At 28.1% G+C, this 22,452-nt stretch overlaps 1 protein-coding gene and 1 long non-coding RNA gene across 2 annotated transcripts; one reads left to right on the top strand and one right to left on the bottom strand.

The window, feature by feature from the left end:
* Nucleotides 1-6,316: 6,316 nt before the first annotated feature.
* On the bottom strand, nucleotides 6,317-6,836 carry LOC102662235 (uncharacterized). Its single transcript, XR_420361.3, has 2 exons — nucleotides 6,728-6,836; nucleotides 6,317-6,572 (listed from the first exon to the last, which is right to left on the bottom strand). It is a non-coding gene; the product is annotated as an uncharacterized lncRNA (long non-coding RNA).
* A 6,591-nt stretch (nucleotides 6,837-13,427) lies between these two features.
* On the top strand, nucleotides 13,428-15,583 carry GA20OX8 (gibberellin 20 oxidase 8). The gene is made up of 3 exons (XM_003555313.5): nucleotides 13,428-14,173; nucleotides 14,482-14,803; nucleotides 14,929-15,583. The coding sequence occupies exons 1-3, from the start codon at nucleotides 13,608-13,610 to the stop codon at nucleotides 15,190-15,192; spliced, it is 1,152 nt and encodes a 383-aa protein (XP_003555361.1). The 5' UTR covers nucleotides 13,428-13,607; the 3' UTR covers nucleotides 15,193-15,583.
* The last annotated feature ends 6,869 nt before the right edge of the window (nucleotides 15,584-22,452 follow it).

Below are 22,452 nucleotides of genomic sequence, written 5' to 3'. Positions count from 1 at the left end.
GTTTTGTCCAATTTCTAAGTTGAGAAACAGGAGTTACGTCTCATCAAGCAGAATACCAATTTCACGTGTGTTCTAAACTTCCTTCTCTGTTATAATTAGTAGACCTCTTTAATTCCTGATGTCTCTAGTATGCCAAAAGTATGAATGTTATTGTCAAGAATCTATTTTTTAGCACTTGAGATGAAAGCAGAGACAAGGTCCCTTTAGATGTGAAGGTTGTCCATGGCAATATTGATGTCGATTACTGTTTTCTCGGTGTGATGAATTTGCTTCGTATTCTCAGTGGTTTGTGACAATGACAAATCACTGATTTTCACATGGTTGATCCCAGCAAAAAGAAAGATAAAACATGTTTATGAACAGATTGACTATGGTGAGCTCTGAAGTACGTTTCTAGTTAAAGTCAAATGCAAAGCTGATTCCGCAAGACCACTTGTTGGAGCATTTTGAATTTTGTTGGTTTATTAATAAGAGCAAAATTTTTAGTTTTATAGGTGTTTTGGTGTTGTTTTTCAATTAGAATTAAAGTTTTATTTTGATAAATCTATGTTGATATTTAACGGAAACTTTTATTACACACATTATCTAAGACAGACTTCAATTCTAGTTATAAAACAACATAAGAAATACTTGTATAACTGTATTTAAGTTTTGTCCCATTAATAAAGACAATGAGCGAGAACAACCTATCATCATTCTAGTAAGTTGTCTTTGGTTTAAGCCTATAGGATTGGTTACATTGACCACATTATATAGTGGTTATGCCTTTGAAAGACATGATGAGGTGGTGCCATGTGATGAGACAAGGTTCTCACGTGAATATAGCAATCCCATCGGTCATCCTTGATTTGATGATCTGGTCAGCGTTCCGTAACATATAATTAGCCTGAGAGCTTATGTGGGAACTGAGTGTATGCCTAAAGAGTTTCATATAGCAATCCCATAAGTCCGTTTAAATTATCGTCATGTCAAATTGGATCCATCTCAAGCAACTAAGTATAACTTCGTACATTTCATGAAAATTTTGATATATGCACATTGAATTTGCTTGACTAGAGACACACTAAATAGTTAGAGAAAAAAAAATTATATATCGATAATGTAAAAAATTTCATACTATCATTCAATCATAATTTATCATATATAAAAAATTTGTTGACTTTTAAAATAAATATCTTAAAATAATTTAAATAATGATTATAATTAGATAACAATATAAAATTATTTTACCTTAGACGCATAGGCATTAAACTCAAGCAGTTATAACTTTTATATTTTTAGAATTTACCATTTACCATTTCTTTTTAAAACTGAGTGTCCAATCACGTAATAGGATCGATCCTATGAGAGTCATACATAAAAGTTTTGATAAAGATTTTGTGATATAGGAAAGAAAAGTAAGAAAACGTAAATTACCTTAAACTCCTTTTTATTTTGTATTTCTTGCACAACTTTTTTTTTAGTTTTTAAAATATTCACAAAGCTCCATTTATTTTATAAGTATGTTACATTTTAACTTAAAACTTTTATTTTTTATAAAATAAGAAAAAATCATAGCAGACTTGGAATTAATGAGGGTGGCTTAAAAGTTAAAAGGCATTGAACCAACTACCAAGGGTAAGGTCCTTCAAACGACAAAGCAATATGAATTTGAAGTTGGAAGTTGCATGATATCAATTATCATGCATAGCAAAATTCTTGAGACATATTAGATAAGGACCGTGGCATATTATTGATGGAACAGGCAATGGGCATGGGACGATTATCTGCTAAGATCTGAAAATAAGGACAAATAGTTTCTTCTCTCCATTTACGAATGGGACGAGACAGGGATCATGTCCTTGCTCTCCACCCTCTTTAGCCTTCTTTTTTTCTTTTTAATTATTTGCATATATTAAAATATTTATATATACATACATGTTTTTGTGATTTACATTTTTCAAATATTTTCAGATAATATAGATGCTCTTTCAATTTCCGTTTTCTGCTGGGAAATGCTTCACTTTCATATGATCACTAATTTTTTAGAAATAATCTTTCCAGTTGGGAAACAAAACATGAAGCATGTAGACGTACGTTGTTATTTTTATCAGTTGTAGACGTTATTTTAGTTTCATATATGGTCACTTTCATATGGTCATTAATTTTTTTTATTAGTCGTACACGTTAATCTTAATTTTGTTTCACTAAATTTATAGTTAATAATATTTTATAAATTCTGCGTCCGTGCATTTTACAAGAAATTTACCGTTTATATAAAATTTAATATTTCAAGTAATTTTTCATTTCAACATTAAACTTTCATTTTGGTTGTCACAAATATAGGATCTAAGCATAGGCCTTAGTGGGTCTATCTTGAGTCAGCCCTATCTTGCTCTATTGAAATTTTAAACACAATATAAATATTTAACACAATATATATATATATATATATATATATATATATATATATATATATATATATATATATATATATATATATATATAAATTCATGATGACTAAAGTAATTGTTTCACCAATGGTTTGCTTTGCTGCATTCCATTAGAGCTAGCTACAGTTTTGAGGCGGCAGTACCTCCCAATGCAGTTGTATTTTCATGACTAAATTCAATAGCAGTCGCTCAATTATAAGGTTGAAGTTAAGGTTGAATGATTCAAATAATGTTTGAGTTTGATTTTTAGTAAAAATATTTTTTTTTTATCAAATTTTATTTATTTTTTCGTCAAATTTTAGATTAGTTATGATTTTTCTCTCCTAATGAACTGAAAGATTAAGATAAAAAAAATGAATTTTATTATAATTTAATAAATTTATATTGATAATAATTTTCATCAAATTTATCAAAAAAATGTTTATCTTACAAGCAAACCAAACACTTGACGCTTAACTTACATGCTTATTCAGTAAGGTAAAATATGTTTTATAAACAGATAAGCGCTCGCAAACTGCGTTTGTGCATTGTGTACAATAATACTTGGTGAGTATCATGTTGGAGAGGATTTTCCTTTGTAAATTGTTACGAATGAACATTATCGAGGTTGAAAAGCAACTGGTTCATGATTGTCACATTTCCAAGTATATAAGTGAACATACTTTGGATATCATCACAATCAATTCTAAACTCCAAAACCAAAATCAAAATGGGATTGTCTCTGCCCCCCAATTTCTGATGGCTGAATCTCCCACTAGCCCCACCAACAAAATAATGGCACAGACATGAAAGAAGCAATTGTGACCAATCTTATAATGGAGATAAAAAGAGGATGTAACTGTGTTTGTCCTAATTGTGACACACCACAGTGTCTATAGAAAAACGTAGTTGTTGTTGTAGCTAAGACCCAACCTTGTTGGGGATGTCAATTTCTTGGGATTTTCTCACCAGGAAATGCTCATTAGTCTTACCTTCTATCTGCATGACACTGATAATTACACCATCATGTTAGTTGCCTCTACAAATGGACCTGATTGCTGTCTTCCCTCTGTCCCTCTTCTCCACCCAATATCCATTATCCTGCAGTGACCAATGTGGAATTTAACAGTTTTGGAATTTTGGAAATTTTATAATTTGGGGGACAAATGTTGCCAGAAGACATTGACATGAACAATGGATATAGTATGAACATAGAAATTGGGATACAATAATGTTAGGACATCGGAATCACCTATATATGTGTGTATATATATATATATATATAATTAATATGACAAAAATGTAAAAGATATTTATATATATTTATCTTCTAAAAAAAAGTGTTTAAGCCTTATAATTTTCATATGATAATGACTTTTACAAAAAGAATAGCAAAAGAAAAAAAGGATTAGTTTACCATGTAATCTTTATCAAAAGAATTTCAAGATAAGAAGTTGAATCATATCTCTTAAAAGCAAAGACAACTAATCAGTCCTATGATAATGAGTCTAAAAAAAATGTTATGAGTTTCACATTATTTATAATACTATTTGGACACGGGTAATACCTTTTTTGTGTTATTATGAATATATAAAAAATATCTATAAATATTATTAGAAAATTTTAAGAAATTAAATTATTAAATTTATGTAAGGTTTACTGTTTGAATTAACAAAGTTTACTTGTAGATATTAATGTATAAAAAATATAAATTGATCCAAGTAAAATAAATTTTAAGTAATTTCATCATTGAAAATATAATAAATAAGAAAAAAATAGATTTACGTAAAAAGTTCTGATGTAATAGTTAAATTACATGAATTTGGGCGGGATTTGGATGCAGAAAAGAGGAAGAATTTCATTGCAGAACCTCTTTGCTTTAATAATAAGAGATTAGAAATTATAAACTCAATTTTAAAAAATATAAATAATACTCCATTCTTCAAAATGCATTAAAATATTGAGCCACTTTCAACAGGATTGGAAATTCATGTTTTCAAAAAATGAAACATATTTAATTGTTTATCAAAATATATACGCATATCAACGTGTGTAATTTCTTATCTAACATAAATTAAAGATAGATAATTTTAATCTAAATAAAGTTTATATATTCAAAGACATTTCATTCTTAAAAATTTTAATTATATAAAAACAAACAATATTTATGCTATGACTAAAATCCTCGTTTAACTAATATCTATAGCAAATTACCTCACTTAATACTTTTTAGGATTCAATAATATAAAATTAAGTTTTCTAACTCTGTATCAATTAATTGTAATTTAAAAAATAAATATCAATTAAATAATTGTGATACACACCTACATATTAACACGCATAATTTTTATAATAATATTAATATAATTTTTATTTATATGACGTATAAATTTAGTAATAATTAAAATTCATTCCATTATCCTCCATCATTAATGTGAAATTCAAGCTTGTGATTGATAGTATTCTTAATTTACGTGATTTATAATAATGGGAATGATTTCCCGTATAAATGTTCAATAGTTCAGATATGATATTAAGTTATATGAATTAGGGCAAAATTTGCATGTAAAAAAGACGAAATTTTTATTGCATAACTTCTTCACTTTAATAATAAGAGATAAGTTGATATTTTCTTAAAAGAAATTAATTTTTGTGGTAACTTTGTTTGAGAGGTATTTAGTCAATCGAGACTCAAGAGTAAGTGTGGCTTAAATACCTTTTTTGCTTTTATAATATTATAGATTATATTTGTTAGGTGAGGAAGTTGAACATATTTATTTGATTCTTCGTTTGCTGACACATTACTACAAGTTTGAGATGCCAAGTCATTACAAATATGCTGAATGAATTAATATTGGATTTTGCTGTGACTCGTGAATTAATTTGATCTAATTAAGCTCATATGTGATTTTCATTAGTAAAATTTTGAAGAGGAAATAATAGATGTGTCTCAATATAAGATAGTATGTAATAATAAATTTGGTGACAAATATGAAATTTTGCCGCTCTCACTAAAAGATGAACAACGAAATTAGCTTGTTTTCTAACAAAATTTGTCTCAAAGTTTAAAAAAGAAAATAACCTGTGTTTGCATAAATAGACAATAACACCTAATTCAGTGTGAGCTATATAGTTTTCTTTAATCCCCTCTATAATGCATTTACAACCAGACTCTATGATAGCTTCCATTAGAAAAAGTTAGGGGGGTTTAATTCTATATTAAAATAAGTCAGCTTAATTAGTGAATATATAAGTTAATGTAGGTTAAACCATAAAAATGTTATAAAACTAAATCAGTTGAACGAGATTGTTTTAGTTTAATTAGAAATTTCTTATTCAAATAATTATCAAGAGTAATATTTTATGGACTAAAACCATAAAAAACACAATTGGGTGTATATTTTTTGGACAAAAAGATTAAGTGAGATAAATTTGAACATGTGCAAGAGGGAAAGCACAATAAAAATGTGGTGATTGTCAGATTACTTTTTTCGGTAAATAAAGGAGGGCTTACAACCCACATTGTGAAATTGCTGAAGAATTTGAGCCGAGTCCCCCCTACAGATCAAATTTGAACTGCATGGGGTACATTTGTAAACGAATGGCATATATATTTTTAGAAGAAAAAAATCCTGTTTTATTTTATGTAAAATGGAGTATTTTAAATGGTCTAGATCTTTGCAATTAAAAAATTTAACCGTGGATCCGAGAAATTTAGTCTTTCAGACAAACAAACTAAGAAACACTGTGGCTTGATGTGCAGTTTATTGCTTAAAGTATGAATTAAGATATGAACACTGATGGCATTAACTGAGTAATTTTGCTCCAGAGGTACTACAGATGAGCTTTTATCCAAAAAGTTAATGACATGAGTGGTGCATCCACGTGGTAAAGAAAGGGGGAAATAAAGTATGTAATTTTGTAACTTTTTCAAATAATTACTTTCATGTTTAGCTATAATTGCAATTGAGAAAGCCGCAGAAGAAATCTGGACCTGCTGGTTGTGGTTGGAGCAGACTCCAAACTGTTCACTCTTGTTTTCTCAAGAGTATCTTTAATGTTGGATCTTTGAGATAGATCTGAACTTTTCCAGATCCGACAAAAAAGCATCATTCAAGATCTCCATTGGAGATTCAGTTCTTGGGGAAGAACTTTGTAGATCTGCACAATTTAAAAAAAATATATTCTTCATCTGGTAACAGTAAAAAGGGCAGAAGAAGAAGAGTTGAAATGCACAGAGGAAAAAAGGAGATGAAGAATAACAAAAAAAAAAACCAACAAAAAAAACAAAGCACATCAACAAAAATAATACGTACCAAGGGGAGGGGAAGGGGGAAGGGGGAAGAAGAAGAGGAGAAGAAGAAGCCAGAGAGAGAAAAGAAGAAAAGTGAACCTTGGTGTTGTAGAATCATGTGAGGAAAAGAATAAAATATTTAAAATTAAGATTCACCTGGGATTTATTAAAATTTATATAATATTTTAAAATAAGGGTTATCATTAAAAAATTAGAGAAATCTTTAATCTTATATAATATTATAAAATCCATAAAAAATAATTTAAAATTATAATTTTAGATCCTATATTTACTCGTGGATGAATTGAATAAAATTACCTCACTCTTACAACTTTTAGAATATCACATGGAAGGTAATTAATACTTGTGCCAACAAGTTTGACACTAGGGCTCAAAACATAGGCATTCCTTGATGGGTTTCTCCCCCTAATCTTATTTTATAGAATCTCATCAGGCACGGTTTTAATTCCTTGGACACGGTTTGTTCCTTCCCAATGTTTGTTCATATCTTCTTTTATGTTGCAATGATAAATGAGGTCTGACTTTCGGGGAATTAAAGATGGGATGTCAAGATACTAATTTAGTTGGAATGATATCTTCATCTTCCTCTCGCACTCCACCCCTTTTTTATTAAAAAACTTCTATGTTTATATATATATATATATATATATATATATATATATGAGGATAAATATAATCATGTATGTATCTATAAAAAAAATTATGTTGATTATTATTTTGCATGACATGTGTTTATTAATGCAGGCTGCCATTTTTTAAAAGAAATTGATAAACTAAGCAATTGACAAGCAATTGTGATATTTAACAATTCAATATGCAATTGATCCAACATGTCAAATACTAGGATGTTCAGGCAATTGACGCAATAGGTATTTGAGACAATCATGATTTGTGTTGTTGTATTATACAATTCAAAGTGAAATAATAATAATGATAATAATAATAATAATAATAATATACTACAAGTGTAAGATTTTACCAATTGATATAATTGAAAAGCCAAAAGTAGCTTTGGGACATTGATGGAGGAACTCAAAAGTGAGAAAGACTGTGACTAACAGAACGAGAGATAAGGACAGTTTTGTTTTCGTTTTCATTTATCAATTTAAATTTTAAAAAATTATTATATTTATTATTTAATCCTTGACCTCGTGTTATTTTTTTTAATAACATGAATTCTCATATTAACGGTTAACTTAATTAAAATAAATCAATATTCTCTTTTTTCTTTCAATATTCTATTCCCCACTCCCCCCCCCCCCCCCCCCCACACACACAAAAAAAAAATCATCAATATTATAACTCATATTTTATCTTTAAAAGTATACCTCTAAGCTTAGGAGAACAAGTCTATAAAGATATTAACATTAAATAGAACATTAGACATATATGACATTTTATTTTATTTTTACCAGAAAAGGCTTATCTTATTTCACTCGAAATAAGAGCATCAGTATGTAATAAATATTTATATAATATGTTACATTTTAAATTATCTTAAATTTAAATTTTATTATTTTTATTATCATTTGTCATACAAATAGTATACATTTAAATTAATACAATATTTTATATAAAAGAATCAAATAATTTTTTTAATTAAGTACTTAAGATTTTTTTATGCAATGCTCAAACTTCAAACAGTGGTGTTTCTTTGCGAACATCAATTATGAAGTGGATTAACTGGACTTTTGGAGTCATAACTACTACTAGTGGAGTGGGCCAGTTATATGCTCATCTATAGAGTGTCATATCAGTGCTCGAGTAATCTTTTTCGGAATAAAAATGTAAGTACTTCGGTTCGTTTCTACTTAAAATAGCAAGTTAGTTTGTTTTTTTTTTTCTCCTAAACTAGTAAGTTAAAGATACCTGTAACTTGGCACCAAAAATGCTTTTTATACAATTTTCATAAAGAATAAATAATACATGTTAGTGACTAACATTTGTATCAAATTAAAACGAACCGAACTTCTCTTCAGTATTTGATTATAATTAGTTTTAAAATGAAATAGTGAAAATTCTTCACATAGGATGTCTGGAATCCCAACAACTTGAGAACATATCTGTAACGAGTGATTAAAGACATCATTATTGTAGATGACTTTACTTTATTTTGTGTGTGTGATCACTTCTACCATAAAATCAACTATATTTCACTTCAAGATGGAGGACTAAACTCCATTCGGGATATGATGCTACTATTGCCAAGTTCTTATTCTTATATAAAATCCAAAAACACCATATGACCCACCACCAATTGATAGTACGTGTGCGATAGTAGTAATTAGTAAATGATGCCATCTTTTAGTGGAAAATGAAAGAATATATATGAACCCTGTTGTCTTCAAAATTTAATGGAAACCACTTTCTACTTGTAATAGTTAGGCCCAACATGATCGGTTCTGCTTGTTGGGGGCAACTTGCATTGTTTGTCTTGGACAGAACTAATCCAGCCTCTGCTCCTCTGTAATTGCAAGGAAAATCATGGCCAACCCCATTTGCCACTCGAACTGCGATTTTATGTGTCACTTTATTATAGTTTGTGCATGATAGCGAAACTAGAAAAGGCGCATCGCATTTGCCAAGAACAAATTAATTAAAAGCAAATTACTCGATCTACTGAATAATGCGTGATTCTAACTTTAGATTTCGATGAGCTTAAGCCTGCACAAGTACTTATTATCAGTGAGATTATTAAAACGACTTAATTTTAATCGGTAATGATTCTTAATTTGAACAATGTCTAGAAATTTGCTGATTATATGTACCGACCTCAGTTAATAATCAGATAAGCTTTTATTTTTGTTGAAAGATTCTTTTATATTCTGAATGCATTGTAGTCTAGGAATTATGGTTAGCTGGTGGAAATTTCAATATCATATTTGTATTTAATTAATTTCTTATCTCTGTTCTCTCGAGTCCCAATCGCTATTTTTTTTTTATAAGGTGAAGTGGACTTTCGGTTGATAATGTGTAGAAATTAAACTTTATCTTTGTATATATCCCTTCGATGACAAATTAACTGACTCACTTTGAGACTATATAGTATCTATTTTTGTGATCACGGACATTTTAATAGGCAAGTTCAACATACTATCATATACTACTTTGTTTACCAACAAAACTTAGATGCGGCTCTAAGTGTTTTTAGTGTTATTTTTTTAATTAATATCAAAGTTTAATTTCAGTAATCTATATTAATCTTTAATACAATATTTTTCACCTAACTCATCAGATATAAAACTCTAATTTTAGTTTAAATATATATGTAGAAACAGTTAAAGAACATAAAAAATTGTATCTAATTACGCTTTATCTTTTGAATAAATATATAAATAAATAAACATGTTTAATTTCTAGAGGCCTTATGTCCTTAGCATATGCTCACATGATGTCTTTACATCCAAAGATAGAATTCTTTTTTTTTTTTTTTTGAAGAATCCAAAGATAGAGTTAGGTGTCTATTACGGGGACCATTCAAGAAACAGTCAATCAATCACAATAAGTAATAAATTTAAGTTTCTATAGGAAAAAATAAATTAAAAGATCAAGTTGTATTAAGAAAAAACTAAAAATATTTATATATTAATTATTAAATAAAAGAATTAAAAATCATTTACATGTGTATAAAATTAACGATAACTTTACTATATTTTCGTTATCACTATTCTTAAATCTAGTTCTTTTTTTTTCTCAACTCGATCCACTCCTATGGAAAGAAGCAGGGCCGTGGAAATCATAAGGTCAATGAGGCATTTGTTTTAGGCCCCCTAGAGTTTCATTTTTTTTTTACATTTTTAATATTTTTTTGTAAATTTAAATTATTAAGTGGTAAATTTTGTTAAGATATGATTTATTATTTGTAATCATTTTTTCATTAATAAGACTACATAATCTTAAGTTATGAATGTAATGGTTATCATAAATCATTTATCTAAAAAGTCTGATATTGATAGTCTTGATTTATTTTCAGAATTGAAAGTACTAAGAGAAATGTTAAGAGAAGAAATTAACACACCAATAAAAGTATTGAGTTATATTAAAACTTTAGATTCTTTTTCAAATGTTTACATTGCATATAAAATTTTATTGATAATCTTTGTAACAGTTGTTACTGCTGAAAGAAGTTTTTCAAAATTAAAATTGCTTAAATTATATCTAAAATCAACAATATTACAAGATAGATTGAATGAGTTAGTTATTTTATCTATTGAAAGTGAAGTGTTAGAATTGTTTGATTATAAAACTCTGATAAATAATTTTGCAGCTAAAAAAGCTAGAAGATTAATATAAAAATTGATATTTTATATAATATCCTAAGTTTCTTTAAAATTCTTGTAAAAAAAAGATTCATTTAACATTTTCACCTTAAACCCTAAAATGTTTGTACATGGCTCTGAAAAGAAGCAAAATCTGAATTTAAATACTCCAAATAATCAGTACAAAAAAAGAAACCACTCCAAAAAATGTAACTCTTGCCGGATTGATCATCTCTATTCAGATCCTAGGGCAAATTTCTGACCTTATATTGCTTGTTATACAATAGTAGGCAAAAAAACACTAATGTCCACCTTTTTTCTCCTTCCCTATTAACACAGCAAGTATTTAGATAAAACCCTTTCGGGATCCCAACCTTATGCATTTATTAGCACTACATGTTTACATACTAGTCAAACTTAATCACCATTATCTCTTATCCTCAAATTATATATAGTGTTTTTTTATTAATAAATTATATATAGTATGATATATAAGAGACATTTTTCATTACCTATTGCTTACTATGGTATTCATGGATTTTTACGTAGTTAATTTTATGGGTTATTAAATATTATTAATTAAACTAAATCTTAAACTTTCATACTAAGAAAGAATTGATAAGTAATTTATACTAATCTAGTCATTGCTCGTTGTAGTGGTGCTTTCATGAAATGGAAACTTATCGCCATGTCTGCACTTCCTTCCTCTGTAGTCTCTCTCTCTATATATATAGCTGAAATCAACAGAAAAACTTGTCTGTATATATCACTCTCTTTCCATCGTTTAGTTACAGTTAGCAACTGCTTCCACATAGAGATGCTTTGAGAGGACTTGTCACACTAGTTGATAATGTACTTGTAGTCTTGTATGCGTGTTCTTTATCGTCACACTTTTTTTTCCAACTTTTTTCATCGTTTTCATGAATCACTAACAAGATGATCTTGAATTCATCCAATTTCCAAGATTTTTTGTTAACGACATGCCATAGTGGAGTTGTCACTTGTAGTAGTTACTTGTGCTTTTGCCTTTCACAATTCGCATCAAGTTCCTACAGTTGTTTCCTCTAAAAAGGTCGATTGCAGGACCTCCCCAAAAATAATTGTCTGTGTGTATATTTTTCTTTTTATCTATATGAAATTGATGTCACATCATCCAATAAAAAGAGACACGTTTTTTTTTTTGTTATTGTAACGCTAAGTAATGGTGGAGAGATAAATAACGTGAAACAATCATTGTTCAAGATTTTAAAAATGTCACCGAAAATGATCTTAGTCCGAAGCATTAACATGTTTAAGGAAATAAATGAAAAAATTAAATAAGGAGAAAAATAAGAGAGAAACATAAAGTAGTTTGGCGGTTTTTATTTATCTTAATTTAAAAGAAATGACCCAATAGAAAAGAGAGAGTACGAAGAGGAATGAAAAAGAGGGAATTGAGAGAGGAGAGAGTGAGAAGTAGAAATAAGAGGGAAAAAAAGCCATTTAAAAAAGAAACAAATTCATTCATCTAACTCGTTTTAAACTCCGTTGGTTCTTCTTTTTTTATATATAAAAATCAAGATACTTAATTTTTCAAAAGAAATTTAGTAAACATATTGGATTCATCTTCTTAATGGAGAAAAAAAGTTGGGTGGAATTGTATTTTAAGTAATTCAAATGATTAATACCATAGTACAAGGTTATCTTACATTTACATGTGAAAGAATAATCTATTTAATAAATTTTTATTGATTTTTTTTTTTGGATCAACATCAATCACACATTATAAATGAGATTAGTGAGTTAAGGAATACTTGTGATTTGATCCAAGACAAAAAATTATATTTCATCTATTTTATTATAATTGTTGTATAAGAAAAATTAATTGTTCCAAAATATTTATTATTTTAGTTTTACAATATAACATTAATTATTTTTTTTATTTATATCTTTTTTTATATTAAGATATGAGTTAGAAAACAAAAAATAAATTAATAATGATAAGGTTAATTTTGTAAATTTATTATTATTTTTATTTATTTATTTATTAATTTTTTTGTCTGTGTAAAACAAAGGTAGCATTTGAAAAGAACCCAACCCATTAAGAAAACATATATTACTTATTATTATTAATTCAAATAGATTAAAAACTACAAAATTTCATAAAACTTATTCTTATTTATAATTTGAATAAGGTAAATGTTGATTAGTGTCTTTAGGGTATTGGTTGATGATCTAAAAGAAAAAAATGTTATTAGAATATATAAAATTATATTGTTAAAAAAAAAATCTCTTATAAATATATATATTTTTAATTTTTTTACCAATGGTTGAGTAGAAGTGGAGTTGCATCAGAGTGGGTGCGGCAGTGACCCAGAACAGAGTATGCGCGCGTGTAGGTGTGTCCTCGACTGATACTCAGCTTATATAAGATTCCAATATTTGTTCCACGATTTCCCCAACAAGCGGCCTTGGCTTTTCTTTCATCTCTTCTACCAACCTATTATTATTATTATTATTATTATTATTATTTCACTCTCCCTCTCTTCGTAACAACAACAACAACAACAACAACAACTTCATTCTCTGCCTCTTCACTCTCTTAACCAAACAAACAACCTTGTATTATTAATAATTAATGCAATGGCAATAGACTGCATAACAAGTATACCCATGATGCCTCAAGCACCACCCCAAGAAACAACCAAAGAACAACAAGAACAGCAGCCACTGGTGTTTGATGCCTCAGTCCTCAGACACCAACTTCACATACCCTCACAATTCATCTGGCCCGATGAGGAGAAAGCATGCTTGGACGAACCCGAGTTGTTGGTCCCATTCATTGACTTGGGAGGGTTCCTCTCTGGTGATCCAGTTGCCGCAGCGGAAGCCTCAAGGCTTGTTGGTGAGGCATGCCAAAAGCATGGCTTTTTTCTGGTTGTGAATCACGGGATTGATCAACGGTTGATATCTGATGCTCATCTTTACATGGAGCACTTCTTTGGTCTTCCCCTGTCTCAGAAACAGAGGGCACAGAGGAAGCCAGGGGAGCACTGTGGTTATGCTAGTAGCTTCACTGGCAGGTTCTCCTCAAAGCTCCCTTGGAAAGAGACACTTTCCTTTCAGTACTCAGCTGACAAAAACTCATCACCAACTCTTGTCAAAGACTACTTGTGCAGTAAAATGGGCAATGAGTTTGAGCAATTTGGGTAATCAAAATATATGTCTCACCTTTTTTTTTTTACCATTTTTGTTCATATATCATCAACCCATGTTTTTCCTTGTTTATAATAACAACAATGAGGGTTGAACTTAGGATCTCATGCAAGTTACCCAAAATTTCATCAATAGGCCAACCTAGTTAGTTATGTTTCTTTCTCTCTTTTTTTTTTTTACAATAACGACACTGAGATTTGAACTTATCACCTCATGCAAACTATTCAAAATTCCATCGGAAGGCCGACCTGGTGGGTTATGTTTCATTTCGTTTGACTCGTTTTTTTGCATATTTATACAGGAAAGTTTACCAGGATTACTGTGATGCCATGAGCCGTCTTTCTTTAGGTATAATGGAGCTTCTAGGAATGAGCCTTGGAGTTGGTAGAGCCTGCTTTAGGGAGTTTTTTGAAGAGAATAGTTCAATAATGAGGCTCAATTACTACCCTCCTTGTCAAAAACCTGACCTCACTTTGGGCACTGGACCTCATTGTGATCCAACATCTTTGACCATTCTTCACCAGGACCAAGTGGGTGGCTTGCAAGTTTGTGTTGACAATGAGTGGCATTCCATCAAGCCGGATTTCAATGCTTTTGTTGTCAATGTTGGTGATACCTTCATGGTATGTTACTATGTTAATTACTCTTGACTTTCATTCATTTGTTTGTCTTACCAAACCAAACAGTGAGCTTGAATCTGGGTTCATGTGTTGATGTCAAACTTGTTTTTTTTTCTTCTATTGATTAGGCACTTTCAAATGGGAGATACAAGAGTTGCTTGCATAGGGCAGTGGTGAATAGCCAGACAACAAGAAAATCTCTTGCTTTCTTTTTGTGTCCAAGAAGTGACAAGGTGGTAAGTCCACCATGTGAATTAGTGGACAATTTGGGCCCAAGGCTATACCCTGATTTTACATGGCCAATGCTGCTTGAGTTCACTCAAAAGCATTACCGAGCTGACATGAAAACCCTTGAGGCATTTGCCAACTGGCTGCAACGGAAAAGTAACTGAAATTTCAAGAAGCACATCAAGGGCCCTTGATCTACCCAAAACAAAAAAAAAAACAAAAATGTGATACGTGGAATATTGTTTGACAAAGGCAGATAAAGGTGACACTGAGTAGGAGTTTCTTCATGTTTTGAGTAGGGCTATGGGGCTATGGTACACTAGCATTGAGTGATGAATCAAACAGGGAACATAAAATAGTTCAAAAGGAATCAATAAACAAAATTCTTCGGGTGATTCTGTAATCTTCATTAATTTGATGATATAGAAGAAGAGTTCTTCATGTAATGTGCATATTGATATGATAATTGAAGCAACTTTTCTCACGGGAAATGTAACCTTTAAAGGGAATGAACTTGCAGCCTATAACGACAATAATAGTCATCACTAGTTGTCAGATGGAATCACATGACATTTTGTAATATATTCTTTTAAATATATTTTTATTTACTAAAATTTATTAGAAAGTATAAATTGTATACATTTAGTCTTTAATTTATTATTGAGCCTCAAACATTAATCATTGCAATAAAACCACATAAATTATTGCACCTAAGTTTTATATGGAAAGAAAATGGTAATTTTCCACAAATCTAGGAAGAGCAGATTCTAAAATGTAATATTTACATAATCACATCTTAACAGTATTTTCGATTTGAGAAAAGACGAAAAATAAAGAGAAAAATGGTATAAAAAAATCTAGATAAAAAGAAAATTGTGGGAAATATATAATAGATTTGTGTCAATTTAGCAAACAAATTTGTGCTATATCAAATCTATGGGTAGTCGGCCTCAACCAATCAATCACCATTGCAAGCACACATCTTTAATGGATAAGGTTATCAACTCGATAATCTTTCCCATATAACTAAACAATAATTAGGATATGAAGAATGTAAGTTACATTCAATTCACTCAATACACCTCTCAAATAGATAATGACTTTACCATTTAAGTTTATTTTCAGGTATTTATCTCACATCAGATAGAGTTTAGATTAAGGAGAGGTAAACGAGTGAGAAAGAACAAAATTCATACTATTTACTTATTTGGGACAAAATAGTAAATTATTTAAATATGTGTTCTATCATTTATTACTTAGAAAAGTATAAGAAATATAATATAAGTAGTGTAAAAATAAGTTTGCTATTATTAAAAATGAACTTTCATATTTGCACATAATTATTTTTACACTTTTTTATGAAAGTAAAAATAAAGAGAATATGTATAATTAAAAAATATTTTTCTTATTATTTTATTAATATAAAAGTGATATAAAAATGTAATGAAAATAATATATATAAGTATCATTATTGTACACTTATTAAAATAGTCATTTGTTTGGTAAATTTTTTAGGGTTGAGTTGATCACTATTCTAATTTAAATTATAATACCGATCAATTTAACTTAATCCAAATTAAAAAAATGTAGAATGTTACAAATATTTGGATTAAATAGGTTAATAAAGAGTATAGTTCAACCATTATTGAATTACATATTATCTATCTATATTAAATCCAACTCAAACTTTTTTTAATATTTAATTAATTTTAAAATGATTGAAATAACATATATAAATATATAATAGAAAATATTATTTTTTTTATAAATATTTTATTCATAGAAAACAATTATATATATATATATATATATATATATATATATATATATGTATCGGTCCAATTAAATACAAATTTGATTTGGTTAGTTTAAAGATTTGAATTGTTTCTTTTTTATACTTAAAGGATTTGAATTGTTATACATTGTTAAAATAAAAGGTTTTATACTGTCAGTCGATTTTATGGTAATTGTTATGATTAAAAATTAACAAGTTTATTACATATAACGATGTATAGTTAAATAACAATTTAAAAAATTTACATACGGTCAATACATTATAATTAACAAATTAACATTGCAAATAAATTCTAGTTAAAAAATTAGCAATTTCAATTTGATTTAATCTAATAATCAGTTTATTTTTTTATTACATAATTAACCCTACCTATAATCATTCTTTTTTGTATTAAGCTTCATATTTTTTTTATTAAGTACCTATAATCATTCTTCTCCCTGCATCCAACTTATTTCCATTATTTTCTCCCAAAATGGTTGACAATGAGAAGTCAAACCCTCTGCCAATTATTTTGTTAAATATATTGATAGAGTATTTCTTCATAACCCTTCACTAAGACTAAGCTACGTACGACTAGTTGAAAACAACTATTCGGATCTAAGATCCCTTGATTAGAACTGCAATTGCTTTCTCGTGCGTGTTGAATGTTTAGATTTTGTTTCCCTTTTGAAGGTTCAATATATTGTTTGACTCATTCAAAGAAAATTATTTTAGCATCCTGTAAGTCCTAATTAGTATAATCTTTGGCAAGGACTTTTAGAAAAATATGGGAGATCAGTAAATTGAGACTTTTATTAAATCCTTTCTTATATATATTTAAGTTCTTCCAAGTTGAAATTTTTTAAGGAGAAAATTATATTAGATTTTAATAATTAAAGATGGTTGTAAAAAAAGATAAAATTATAAGTTCACGTTATTATTGATTGTTTTAAATTAATTAGCTCTCTATTTTTCCTCCTTATAAATTGGAAACATCCAAATAAATATAAACTTTGTATGTCCGCTATTTTCTTTCTTCTCTTCCCCCTTTTTCCCAATTTTCAAACATACTTAAAATTTTAATTTTAATTTTTCACAGTTCAATTATTATAACTGTCTAACATCCTTTTTTGTTCTTTTTTTTTTAATTTTTAACATTAATTATTATATTTATTTTTTACTTTAATTTATCTACTTCCTTCCTCTCTCTTTTTCCGCATAATTAAAGTGAACACATTCGTTCGTTGAAAGTGTGAAATCATCATTTCTGCAAGAAATTGGAGGCTCGTGTAATTTAGATCATGCAAAAGCCATTTTCACTAAAGTCGTCCCTTAGATGCTGCAACTTTCTTCTCAATTCTCATGTTATTTTAATCATTTTCCTTTAAAGAAAAAAAATAAAAATATAAAAGAAAGACGATTGATGTATAATTAGGTGTTAGAGTTGACTTCCACTCAGTTACTTAGTTTATCTCACTCACTCGAATTACTGTTTGGCTTCTTTCTTATCTTTCCTTAGAAACAAACATAATGTGAGCCACATCATATTTCTGTTACCACTTCTGCATTACGTGAGCAAAAATAAATCGTGGGTGTCGGGACTAGACACATGTTAGGTTGAATTTCATTAAAGAAATTTAAAAGCAGAATAATTAAATTTAGATTGGATAAAATACAAAAGGAACAAAAAAAAAGTATAAACAGGTAATAACCCCTTCACTAATAATCCACAAAAAATGCAAAAGTTGCTCTCATTGATAAGGAGTACGGACAATAACAGTCCCCATTCGAATTCTTCCCTTCCCGAAAGGCCTGGCAATGTCATCACGTGGAAACCATTTGTTGCTCTTCTCGCATGCATCCATAATTCCATATTATTATTAATCATTCTAACTAGCTCAATTTAATACTACATTATAGTTATCAGTACAGTATTATCTATATTTTTTTTTATATTGTGAAAATCAATAACAATACCTGATATTAATTAAGTGTGTATTTGATTTGAAGTTTGAAAATTAATTTTGAGTGTAAAATTGATTTTAAATTTATTTTTACATATTTAATTTCACATTATAGAAGATTTCAAAATTAATAACATGTTTAGTTTTGGGTTTCTACAAAATCGATTCGTGAGAATGAGAAGCTAATCTTCATGGCTTCTGCATATTTTAAATTATGCACGTAGAAAGAGAAGCTTGAATTCATGTTTTTTTTTAAATCTATTACAAACATTCATTGATTTTAGGTACAGAATTAATTATGAGTTAAAGTAATTTTAAATGATTTTTAGTTTGGATAAAAAATTTATATTAAATTTTATTCTTAACTTCATTTTATAATAAAAATATCTAAATGTAAATTACATCAATTTCAAAATATACATGGGAGATGTTTTAGGAAATAGTCATTGGTGGGGACAGTTTTATTTTTTGGCTTCATGGTTATCAAATATTTCTCTTCGTTATTGGGAGATTAATACTACATAACCATGTTGATTTTTGATAGGTTTACTTTGTTAATATATATGGGTTTGGGTACCTTTTGTACCTGTTTATATAATATTTCTTCTCGACTGATTTTAAAAAATATTTTTAAATTAATTTTAATCAAAATCAATTTTGTAAAATTAATTTTATTTAAAATTGATTTTGTCAATATTCATCCAAATATGCACTAATAACATGTTTACTTTCGTGTTTCTACAAAATCAATTCATGAAAATGACAAGTTAATCTCCATAACTTCTGCTTATTTTAAACTATGGATGTAAAAATAGAAATTTGAATCCATGTTTTTTAATCTATTTCAAAAACTCACTAAAATATTTATGCATTGTTCAACCAATTGAACCAGTCGTATTACCTATCATTATATAAATAATAACTGTACCAGAAACTAAAAAAAGCAAAAGACAAAGCATTACACTACGCTCTTGCGTAAAACGACATTTCTCAGTATTTCTTTTACAGAGAACCTCTCATTTTGCTACTATTTTTTGTTTTCTAGTATCTTTTATTGTATTATTTTGTTTTACTCTCCAACATACTTTTTAAGTAAATGCTAAATGGTATTAAAAAATTCAAATTAAAAACTTTTATTAATGCATTTCTTCATCATTTCAATACACTTTTTTATGTAATTTTCTATTACTAATTTCTTAACCAATAAATTGAGCAAACCTTTTTATTTTCCAATCCAACAGCTATGATCGAGTGACACACTTAATTATCATCTCATTTCATTTCACTCCTTTTCCAATCTTTATCATCAATCCAAACAAAAGAGCAAGCAGCAGACGTAAACAAAGCATGTTACGTGTCGTAGAGAAGCAGAAAATAAAATAACCAGTTTCAATTGATATATACTCCGCTTCGACATCTTTCTCATTTCACATTTTATAAATAAATTTATTAAAAACAGGGAAAAGTAGCCATGTACACTAATTCGAGTATCGTAAATATATAGACACCAGAAGAAGCAGAGTAACCCTGAGATAATTAACAAGAGCAAATTGTTCCATGTTTTGGTTTTAACACTATTTGGGAAAAGAGTGCTGTACGCAGTACAGCTTATGCTTCCGATCTGACTAAAATTGGTAACCATAGAAGTGGCACGTAAATGGTAACGCGTCACTATCTTGTGCTTTTGCCTCCATTTTGCTTCCACTCAACAATGCCTTTCTATTCATATATATTTTATTATTTGCCATATTTTATTATTAGTAATGCTTAGGAAAATAATAAAAATAAAAGTAGTTATCAGAAATATAAAGTTATTTAGTATTTATTTTAAGTAATCAAGAGTGTTTAATAAATTTAAAATATTTTATCTTTCTTTTAAATAAGTATTGTTTTAATAAAATTATTTTGTTCTAAATTATTTGTCGTTCTACAACATCAAAATATATTTATTACTTTTTCTAATTTTACCCTTCTCACTCTAAACTAAATGCTTAATAACGTACAATGTACAATCTTGTCTTGATAATTAGAAAATTTGCTTTTTTTTTATGAGATAAAGTATTAATGGCATACATTTCCAAGAAAAGCATATTTTGATTTGACATTATTTTTTAAATTTTAATTTTTTCTCAATTCTTATACAATAGTATAAAGCGAGATCTATTTTAAACTTAAGAGAATAATTAATAAGTCATTATTATTTTAAAGAAATAATAGATTATTGTTCTTAATAATTATATAGAAGAAGATATTCTGATTAAGAGGATGAATTTTCCATCCCATGAATTATGTATATATAAATTACGAGTTATTAAATATAGTCTTTAAAATGTTTTTAATAAATTAAAAAAATTTCCCCGAGTCTAAGGGGTATATTTTAATTGTGGCCGTTGATATATTTTTTTTTGGGTGTAAACCACAAATATATTTTTTACAGGAGAAAATTAATATTTTTCAAGCTGAGTAACGAGATAATAAAGTTTTCTATTTGTATTATTGTATGTTTAATGTAACTGCGTATATACATGTGACTTAAAGTTGAGATAATTAATTAAGTTAAAATAATTTCATATTAATTAATTTATCTGCTCAATAGTTGTGTCATATGTGATAACTAAATAAGAATAATAGTTTTTCAAAAAATATAAAAATAGCCAATATTTAATAAATCAAAGCATTTGATAGGGTTTTATTAATTGTATATCCATGGACATATACATACAACATAAACGCACTTTCAAATTGTACATCTCAAAAATTTATTATTTATTATTATGATTAAATAGACTTCTTTAACTTATTTAGCTAACTTGATATGGTTTTAATAAATATTTGTTGAAATCTAGCATATTAACTTTAGTAAAACCTTTCTGGGTAATCATATTTTTTTAATCTACACAAATTAAACTGCTTGAGACATTACTTAACAAATTAAAAAATTAAACTGATTAGTTTTAGTAGAATTTTCTTTTTCAATCATATTTTTTTTATCTATAAGGTTTTTAATAATTTCAAAAAATATGAAAAAATACTTATTAAACAGTCAAATAATTTTTTTAGTTAATAAAAAAATAAATATTAACTGAAATAACTTATCAACTTAGTCAAATATTAATTTTTTGGAGTTCCAAATAAAACAAAAGACGCCATTAAAATATTTTGCCCGTTAATTATTACACAATGATAATATATTAATAACACCAATCTCATGGAATCTCAACAAAATTATCTTGATCAAGTCTATCTACTAGCTATAATTCAAGAGATACTTCACTCTTGTAACTGCAGCTGTTGATTGAAACATATGTTTTTGTCTTATCTGATAATTTTGATTGCAACAAAAGACAACAAAAGCTCAATAATTTTTTCTTTGCAGCTAGTAAAATACACTAGTGAGTATACAAATGGAAGTGAGCCCCACCTCCCTCCCCGTATTGATTAATTGGTAATTATTTCTTAATTTGATAAACTGAAAAAAAAAGTATACAGTTTTGCTGAAAAAATGATAATTATATATAGTTTAACAACTCTTGAGTACTTACAAGGTTAGCTGACTCTAGCTATAACTAATATGGCCCTTTCAGAACTATTAGGGTCATGAAACGACAAAAAATGCATGATCAGATCGAGTTGGTAAACGGTAATACCTCGTGTTCTTTTCCTCACTAAAATATAATTGTTTAAGG

Source organism: Glycine max, chromosome 20 (assembly GCF_000004515.6).
Source record: "Glycine max cultivar Williams 82 chromosome 20, Glycine_max_v4.0, whole genome shotgun sequence".
In the NCBI taxonomy this organism is placed as follows: domain Eukaryota; kingdom Viridiplantae; phylum Streptophyta; class Magnoliopsida; order Fabales; family Fabaceae; genus Glycine; species Glycine max.
This window is presented reverse-complemented; position numbering and strand designations above follow the sequence as displayed.

Bases quoted from the DNA above. Each gene is read 5' to 3' on its own strand.
- GA20OX8 (XM_003555313.5), top strand. From the start codon at position 13,608: ATGGCAATAGACTGCATAACAAGTATACCCATGATGCCTCAAGCACCA. The intron at 14,174-14,481 runs GTAATCAAAATA...ATATTTATACAG, and splicing joins AATGAGTTTGAGCAATTTGG to GAAAGTTTACCAGGATTACT. The intron at 14,804-14,928 runs GTATGTTACTAT...TCTATTGATTAG, and splicing joins ATGTTGGTGATACCTTCATG to GCACTTTCAAATGGGAGATA.